This window comes from Helobdella robusta, assembly GCF_000326865.2.
Source record: "Helobdella robusta unplaced genomic scaffold HELROscaffold_17, whole genome shotgun sequence".
NCBI lineage: Eukaryota > Metazoa > Annelida > Clitellata > Rhynchobdellida > Glossiphoniidae > Helobdella > Helobdella robusta.
The window spans coordinates 2,426,390-2,436,682 of record NW_008703942.1 but is presented as its reverse complement, the minus strand read 5'-3'; the positions used below and the strand labels follow the sequence as shown (position 1 = coordinate 2,436,682).

At 32.2% G+C, this 10,293-nt stretch overlaps 2 protein-coding genes across 2 annotated transcripts in view; one reads left to right on the top strand and one right to left on the bottom strand.

The window, feature by feature from the left end:
* Window positions 1–5,521, top strand: part of HELRODRAFT_170239 (hypothetical protein) — a gene marked incomplete at both ends in the record, with an annotated part of 7,024 nt that extends 1,503 nt beyond the window's left edge. The window contains 2 exons of the mRNA XM_009016064.1: window positions 4,745–4,798; window positions 5,421–5,521. Of these exons, the coding sequence (XP_009014312.1) occupies window positions 4,745–4,798; window positions 5,421–5,521 (155 nt within the window). The remainder of the gene's footprint in view (window positions 1–4,744; window positions 4,799–5,420) is intronic.
* A 2,789-nt stretch (window positions 5,522–8,310) lies between these two features.
* HELRODRAFT_170238 (hypothetical protein) lies at window positions 8,311–10,170 on the bottom strand (the record flags this gene model as incomplete). The annotated part of the gene is made up of 2 exons (XM_009016063.1): window positions 8,311–8,423; window positions 8,703–10,170. 2 exons carry the CDS (start codon window positions 10,168–10,170, stop codon window positions 8,311–8,313), a joined length of 1,581 nt encoding a protein of 526 aa, XP_009014311.1.
* Between the last annotated feature and the right edge of the window lie 123 nt (window positions 10,171–10,293).

Here is a 10,293-nt window from a genome sequence, read left to right as displayed (position 1 = left end):
TTAGTAAGATTTAGAGGAATAAGCTTATCAAGAATAGAAGTAATGTAGATATTAAAAGCACAGACAAAATCATCAACATCAGAAAATAAGGTAGTATCAAAAATAGGTTCAGTAAGAGATTGAAGAAAAATATCTTTATTAAGAGAAGACCAGCATCTTTTAGAAATAGACATAGATGAATTTGAAGGAAGAAAATCTAATGAAAAAACAGATTCAATAAGAAGGTGATCAGAGTAAGGAACAGAGCTAGCAGAGATATTAATAGGCTTAGAAAAAGATGAAGCTATAATAAAATCAATAGTGTTACCAGAATTAATATTAATTCAGTCAAAATTAATAATAATGAAATACAATTCTGTGAAAATGCAACAAACCTAGGGTGTATTTTTGACTTGAGATTATCTTTTAAAGATCATATAAAAACCATATCCAAATCATGTTCTTATCAGCTTTGCCAGTTATACCGCGTTCGAAAATATTTACATCAAACAACCATGCAAACACTAATTCATGCGTTTGTTTATTCACGGTTAGACTACTGTAATAACTTGTTCAATGGATTACCAGAGAGATCTATTGCTTTTTTTCAATCGATACAGAATAGAGATGCAAAAATAACTGTTGGACGTAGAAAGTATGTCATGGTCATGTGACACCCATTTTAAGAGACCTACATTGGCTAACAGTGAAAAAAAGAATCAACTATAAGATTTGTGTGACTATGTTTAAGGCTTTGAACGGGTTGTTACCAGTATATCTAGCAAATAAAATCTTAAAAAAAACCAGCTTCTTCAACAGATGTAAAATTGAGATCAGACTATGCCAACCTACTGGCAGTGACAACAACTCAACTACAAACTGCAACTAGAAATAATGCCGTGTCAGGACCAATTGCTGGAACAGTCTTCCGCAATCGCTCAGAATGCCTGGACTAAAGCTTGATGATTTTAAGAGGAACTTAAAAAAATATTTATTTTGACATAGAAATACTTTATCGATTTGTACTTTAATGGCCTTCACTGATTTCATTTATAATAGAGAGCGCCTTCGAGAAATTTCAATTTTATAATGCGCTTAATAAATTGTTGATAATAATAATAATAATACATGCATACATACATACATATATACATACATGAATGAATAAATTAATGAGTGAATAAATTAATGATTGAATGAATGAATGAAAAAATGAATGAATGAATACGTATATGCTATGCATGGATGCATGAATACATGCATATTCATATGCATGCACATTCACGCACACATACGTTTTTGTAAGCATTATTCACACTTTCTAATCAAGTTCGTAAACATTTTGTTGAAAATATAAAATTCTTTAACAAATTATCTCCGTTAATTAACTCTGTGTTATATTTCAAATTTATACAAAAGAAAGAATCTCCTAATATCACTTCAAATTGAGTCAGGAGAGGACAAAAGCGCCCATCTCACGGTCGGCGAGCAATATCTTTTATCGCCGCTACTATCGCGGTTCGATTAAGCGGATTTTGACTACATATTTGTCAAATTGAAAAGTTTGCTTTTGTCTAGTGGAATTCTATATGATTTATAAAAATTTAGTCCAAAAATATGCGGCAGCCAGGCTTCTACTGTATGATAGCATTTGCACATCTAGATGCCTCGGAGATTCAAACAATTTAAGCAGGAATGTTAAATCTTAGGCAAACATTCGGCTCGGAATTTAAAAATTTGCATTAATATAATTATAACAAACGATGATGTAATGATGATTATGACGATGAGGACAACGACGACGACGACGATGATAACGTGACTGAACATGTTGAAAAAATGAGGTGGGTGGTAATATGTTAAAAGATGAACGTAACAATATTTGTTTTTTTTTTAATTATTTGTCAATCGATACCTGCCCCAAGCAATTACATACAAGGTTATAACGTGTACTATATTGAATAAATATGTATAACAATTACATATGTATGTATATATATAATGCTAATCTTAATCCTATATATATATATATATATATATATATATATATATATTATATATATGTTGGTAATAGACCATAATTTTTACAATATTCTATAAATTCTACCGAATGTTATTATATATTATATATATATATATATATATATATATATATAGGATTAAGATTGTCAGAAATGCAATAATGGATGAAAAGATTAGAGTCGTGTTTAATTTTTCTATTTTTCTATCTGTAGATTGAAAATAATTTTTTTGAACACAAAAAACTTGACAACGATTTACGATCTACCGTTAGAAAAATTGATAAATTAACCAGGAGGCTAACTTACGCGAAACATGCTGCAATTTTCATAAATAATACCTATATATATATATATATATATATATATATATATATATATATATATATATATATAATGAATAGTATTCTGAAGATATCTTTATACGCAACACACTCACATTTACATATACACACTAATACAATCACACGTACGTACATGTTTAAGCATACATTCATTCACACATACAAACACACATAAATACATTTACAGACAAATTTACACATGCATTCAAACTTACAAACAAATGTTATATATAACATAACATTACATATAACTGTTGTTTCGAGTCTTTTCGCTTCATTGCCTTCTTTCATTCGCTGGTCGATCTGCCATTCTGCATGCTAAACATTCAAGTGTTCTGCATGCTTTCAAGTCATTATTCGAGTTAACACGATTAAGATGAATGAACACATTAAATAACACAGAGATTAGTTTTCATATCATAAATAATTATTAAGAAAAAAAATGTTTTTCAAATATTTTCCAATAGGCCGTCACTGTTATAACGAAACCATCTTCCATTATTGCCACCATCATATTGTTATCAACCACCATCGTTCACTCATTAAGCTTCACCATCTTAATTGTCATGACGCGATGTTTAATCAGTGGCTTTGTAGATCTGATAATCAACTCATCAATGCAAATAAAAAAAATATTGACAACCTCAAAATCTGTGGTGCACTTTATGATATCTGCCCATTTTTATTTGTATGTTTGTTAATATTCTATTGATGATTTCAAAATGCTGCAATATGGTAAACATTTTATGTTTTATACACAGTAAATTTTATTCTATGTTTAATTCTATTTATAATATCAAAAATGCAGTTATGCGTTTATATTAATTATACTACAATTAATTACACTACCAAGCAACAAAAACAACGCCAAAGACACTATCAAATAACAATACGACCTACACCAACAGACAACAACAATACTTCAAATAACAACACGACCTACACCAACAAACAACATCTATACCTCAAACAACAACACGCAGAAACATCACCACAGTCCCACCTCTTAAACGTTAAGTGGTTGATGGTTGTTGCGTTAAAGGCACTTGAGACATCGAACTGATCGGACGAAATGTCGCCTGCACGCTTATGTCACCTCGGGGAGAGCATTTGTGTCTCATACTTTTGTGCCTCTGAGATGTCTCTTCATTATGTCCTGCTTGTTTATTTCTTTTAATGCTTCTTGAGTCATTTTGATTAGGTTGGTAAATGTTTATGTTTTTTTTCCTTTGCCGCTTGTCTTGTTTTTGTGAATTTTGTTTACTTAAGTGCTTTATAAAGATATTTAATTAGGGTTGCATGTGTTTATCTAGAACAATATTTTCTCTTTCGTTTTCAAAAGACAAAAATGTTTTCTTTGGCTTTATTGATATAGTATTACAGATATAGTATTACAGATAGTATATCTGAATTGGATTTTTAAAAATTTACATCGATAGTCAGCAAACACCAAGTATTAAAATTCAAGAAGTATTTTTTAGTATTATAGGCTCGCACGTAGGAAACATTCTACATGTGCTTGTAAGTTGAGTTAGACTTTTTTGTTTTTAGTTATTTATATCACGTTTTATCTCGTTCGTCATAAAAAAGGTACGATACAAGTGTATTTATTTTAAAAGTGTATTTATTTTAAAGAAAACTAAGAAGATTGTAGATAGCAGAGATATATATGAAAAATAAAAATGTAATTTTTCTTGAAATTTTGTTAATGTTTCATATATTTCATATATATCAATCATATTCAATTTTTTCAATTTTTGCTTCTTTCCTTCGGTGGATTTCAAATGTGCATTCAGTTTCGTTTTTATTTTTACGCTCTACAGAATTTTAATTTACAATTCTCCTTTACAGGAACGAGATGAAGGAGAAAATTTATTTATGAATTTTTTTATCGGCTCATGTTCAATTTATGGATTTTTAAGTTAGAAGTTAAGTGCATTTTCAATATTCAATAAAACACAAACACATTCACATACATACATACACACATACACACACACACACGCATGTACACATAATTTATATTAATAAATTTCAAAAGAATAATGAGTTGACTTGTTATGCTGCTATAATTAGCAGATTAGGCAGTTAGATATTTTAGGTCATAATCTTAGAAATGTTAATGCTTTAAACCAGTTCAATGAAATTACAAAAATTTAAATCAAATTTTCAAGCAGCACGTAAATGGAAGTTAAAAACAACATTTTAAAACTGTTTGAAACCTTCAAGATTTCTCCGTAAATAAGGTCTCATGCAATAATTGGTTTTTTAAATCTTTTTACGGTGTTTCAAGATTCGTTCAATAAAATTATTGTTTGTAGAAAATAACGTCTTACGTGAACAAAAATTATAAATAAAATTAATAACCTCGACGTTATTAATGACAATTTATATTTCTTTCAGGGTTCGATTACAGGAAGATTCCAACCTTGAACTTCAGTGGCATCTCAGATTCAGGTGTGCCTTTCTGAGTTAGGGTTAGGATTAGACTGGGGCAGTTCAAGAACCAATGCTGCAGAGAGTCAACTTGTTAATGTAAACTCCATAATAAGTACATAAGACTCATGTATGGAAGCCACATTTAAGGTACGTGTGTGAAAAATATTCCTTTGTGCCATGCGGTGTGATTCTATTGTTTTCGTTGCATGTAGAGCATTAACGAAGTTTTTATTTACAGACTTGTTCATGTTCCTATCCAAAGAAAATTTTGAACAAATATACGCATATTTTTTCAGACTCATGTAGATTTATGTACACGCAAATGTGTGTGCTATATACGGTGCTGATCTGTTTGTGCGAAATACACGAACAGTGTTGGAACGTGAAGAATAAATGTCATTCACTTAGTAACAGTTCATTTTTTAATATTTTTTTTTATGTTGTTCCTATCTCTGGTTAGTAAATGGCTTCAAATATTGTTTGATTATAACAATAACAAAATAAACACTTTTATTTTTTTGAAAATTTATGAGGTAAATATTTCCTTATAATGTTGTAAGGACAGATTTCTGCTTACTACTCTGAGTTGAAGTTTTTTCATTTAATTTTCCAAATTTCAGACGGTTTCCACCACCAAAAGAACCGAACAGCAAGAAGACTCGCAGTGCCAGAGAAACAAGAGATCGTTTGTTTGAACAGCTTCATTTTCATAACACAATGGCTAACATTGAGATAAAATAAAAAATACAAACAAACAAACAAACAAACAAACATATTCACCTGACAATCAGTTAATCACAAACAAACACAATTACCAAACAAATAAAAAAATTAAAAAGACAGTTAAATCAACAAACAAACCAACAGGACACAAAACTAGGAGAACAAAGACTCTGAAGCCATCAATATTGTAAAACCAAACCACATGTCATTGTGGAACCGATGTCAAACGAAATAAATTGATGTCACATGTCACATGGTCTCATTCTAAAACAGCACAATAAATTATACGATAATAACCCATCATAAACCTTTATCGCTTGGCGGTCATCATCAGCTTCGCGGTCTGACAGACAGTTTCTTTGAAGTTATAAACGCGGATGACCTGTTTATGCATGATTTTTTTTATGTTTATGTACCCATCTGAAAATTTTTTTAAATTTTCTCAATGTTAAAACTTTTTAAAAATATTATTTTAATAAAGTTGCACATTTACAAAATAACCTAATGCTTACGTTTAAAAAACTTCTCGTTAAGGAGCTTCCATGATAATAATAAAAAACATTTTTAGTTTCAATTTCAAAAGAAAAATTAGGAAAATAATATTGGCTTAAATGAAAATCAATTATAGAATAAATTATCAACATAACGTAAATAAGCATAAATAAAATAACAATCAGATAAATATGGTAGAATGAAATAATAAAATTACCAACGATGCGAACAAAATTTTGGATGGTTATAAAATACTGAGCACCAGCAATATACCTAGATCCATTCATGCTTCCAACGTCACAAGAAGCATTCCAGTAGCCATAGCTACCAAAATATGTGAGGAAAGTTCAAATAGACGTCTGTGTGAAGCTCTATGCTTCTCGTTCATCACTGACATCATTTTAACTTCTTTATACAACATAACCAGCATCATTAAAATTCTAATTATCATCATTTTCTTCATCTTCAGCATCGTCCTCTTCTTCCTCATCATAATCATCTTATGAGGCGCCTCACACACTAAAGTAGCTTGTCTAACATAACAGTGCATTATAACATTATCGTAACACAAAACAACGCAATCGTAAATCTTACATAACAATAAATCACATCACATAAAATGATGTCATATCAGTGGACATCTCACAACAAACACTTCACATCAAGCAAGCACTTAAAACCTGAGATAAAACAAGATATCACATTCCAAAAAGCTACACCAACTCACATGATAAGAGCCCAGATCACACCACTCTACCCTTAACATCAAATACGACATCACTTCAGCCAAGCATAACAACCAAGAACTCTTATCTCCCATCATTAAAAAAGATTTTAATCTTTCAAAGATGTGAAAACCATCTACCCAACAACATCTTCATCATCTTTGCTTTCATCATTTCATCATCACCAACCTCATCATCACCATCATCATCTTCATCTTTTTCTTTAAATAACAACAATGATACTAATGATGGTGTGAAATGAAATTGGTCTACAAGTACAATTCACATACTCTTATTTTATAAAATATTAACATAAATATACCTGACATCAATATTTATTACTATGATGACGTCAACAACCACGGCAACAACAACCACGGCAACAACAACCATGACAACAACAAAAAACTACAACTTGACACATTTTCACCAGCAACATCAATCATTAACATCATGAAACACCTAACATCAAAAATCACAGTAACTGCAATAAAATCAACAAAAAATGCAACAACAACAATAAAAGTAATCATGATAACAACAACAATAATAATAGTAATAGTAATAACACCAATATTAATAACAACAATAATAATAGCAATAATAATAATATTTTACGACCTGGACAAGCTCATTCTGACTGAAAATGCTCTAACTCAATTGTGACGCTTGCAAATGGCGATGATGATGATGATGATGACAAGGAGGAAGATGATGTTGATAATGATGATGATGTAGATGGTGATGATGATGATAACAAAGATGATAATGATGATGATGGTGACGATGATGAAGCCAGTCAAGATGACGACGACGACGACGATTAAAAAATTTCCGGTTTTTTCCATAAGTAGTCTGTCTCTAATTCATTTGCAAACTGTTCCCATGTGTATTATGAGAATGCACGCTTTCTGGAAGAACCTTAGCATACATACACGTTTCGTGTATTTTTTATGTATAACCATAACTGCAATCAATTTGATGATACTAATGAACACATATCTTTCTATTTATTCAATATAATTCATTGAAATTTTTAGAATTAAAAAACAACGAACTTAATGTGCTAATTACGATTATCACGGAACAACATAAATATTCATCACCAATCATCATCATTATCGTCCTCCTCCTCATCATCATCATTGCTACAATCATCATCATCACCATCTTCGTTATCGTCATCACTTTCATCATCATTAAACATAATCACAGGGTTGATGAATTTTCGTTCAAGAATTACAATTTGCACTTAGAGTACACACACATGCACGCACACACACACGTACACACACACACATACACACGCGCGCACACAAACACACACACGCACACATACACGCACATATACATTTCATTCTATATCAATGAAAAAGAACTTCATATAAAAAAAAATGGAAAAAGATTCGGAAAAATGTTTGATCTGAAAAAAACAACCAAAGCTTCACAGAATGAACATATCGTTAATTAAATGTATATTAAAAAAATAAAATTAATCAAAATTTACGAAAATATCAAAACAATGTTTTTTTATTAACGTCGAAACAACAACACCACTCACAACAAATAACACACACCAAAATTTTATAATTACGAGACTTCAGTTAAATTTAAATCGACGAAATGAGAGAAATGTTCAATAGTTTCATCGGTTGGGATGTGTTTTGTTGGTGCTTGTAAGTGTTTGGTGTTGGTTTTTTTGACTGTCGTTTGTTTGTTTGTGGTTTGTTTGATTGTGGTTTGTTTGTTTGTGTGTTTGTTTGTAGTTTGTTTGTTTGCTGTTTGCCAGCTGTATGTTTGTTTGTCGTTTGCTTGGCAAGGTCTGTTTGTCGTTGTTTGAAATCATACAAGGGGCACGATAGTTATGACGATGTATGAGAAGAAAAGAAGACAGCAAACCAAGAACAAAACGTAATCTAATTGCGATGACGATGATGACGACGACGACGATGATGAGGAAGGTGATGATGACGATCGTAAACTTGAATATCGTCTATTTTGTTGTTTGCGTGTTGATGACGTGCAAGCTGAATGACTGTGCGATTTGTCGTCGTTGTCGTTGTTGTGGTTAGTGTCGCTGCTGCTATTGGTTTTTTTGTGGCTGGTGTCGTTGATGTTTATCGGGCTGTCAACATACTTATGATCTAAAACAAGATTATTAGCGGCAACAGTACTATCAATGAAATTGATGTTGTTCGTGTTGGTTGTGCAACTGTTGCTGAGACTGTTTGAGTCAGGCTGTGTGAGTGTATCTGTTATTGTTTTTGTGCAAAAATCCACATTTGCAACTGACGATGTTGTTGTATGGTCGTTGTAATATGCCATGCCTGTCTCCGCGATGTTATTTTTGAATGCACCCATGTCAGGCTGGTGAACATTTCCAATGTTGTTCATGATGGTTTTCGTTTCAACATTTTTATAATTGTTGCAGTTGTTGTTGAAATTGTTGCTGATGTTGCGGTTGTTGCTGATGTTGCAGTTTAATGAATCATCAATCGAATTCAAGTCTTTTGCGTAACAATCGTCAGCCGGTGCGTGGATTTTCAGAGTCGATGACGTCATTTGATCGTCATAAAAGGAAACATTAGCAGGAATGTTGTTTTCACTTTGGCAACACATGATATTACCGGCAGACGAGTTGTATTTTTGTTGAAATGTGTTGTCTTGAAAGGCAACATTTTTGTTTTGGCGCGTTTTTTTGCGGATGGGATGCTGGATGGTGTTGCACGCGTACAAGTTCGTGTTGAGCAGCAGTGTTGTCGTCGTGCACCGCTTCCTGTTGTCGCGTGACGTCCTTTCAGAGTTTTTAAAATGTTGCGACGGGCCGTCAGTTTGGCATTGTTGTTGCGTTATGTTTGTCAACAAAGGCTGAAGTGAATTGAAATTAGAATTTGAATGACTCGGCTTTATTAGCTTTAATGGCACTGCAGGCGTGTGTTGCCTGTTTCTGTCGTTTAATTTCAAAGTAACGTAGAGGTCACTAGGCAGAATATCATTTTGCTTTTTTACTGGAGTTTCATTTTCGTTGGAGATTTTGAAGTCGTTGTTATTGCAGACATGGTTGGAATTGTTAAACTGGTTAACGTTGCAGTTGTTGAATACATGTGATCTGCTGTTGTTGTTGATGCTGCTAATGTTGTTGTTACAGATGCTGCTGTTGATGATGTTGTTGTTGCTGACGTTGATGTTGTTGTCGACAGTTTGGTCGCGGTGAAAAATTTTTGAAAACGTTGAATGAATTTCATCAACATCGTCGTTGCAACCTAACACATTAGAAGCAGCATGAACAAATAATTTACTTTGCTGCTTGTGTGGCTGCTTTGAATTTTGTAGATGTTGTAGCTGCTTTTCTGGCTGCCAGAATTTAGTGCTCAGAAGATTTTCATTTGAGAGCGTGTTGCAAAAATAATATTCATTGTTTTTCTGGCTGGTTGTTGAGTGGCTGTGCATGGGTCGTTCGCGGTTGATGTGGCAGCTACTTTGTTGTTGTCGGCTGCTGTTGTTGCTGTTGTAGCTTAGGTGTTGCAGAACAAGTTTTTGTTTGTGTTTTTGGTAGAGTAGTGTATTCTGTTG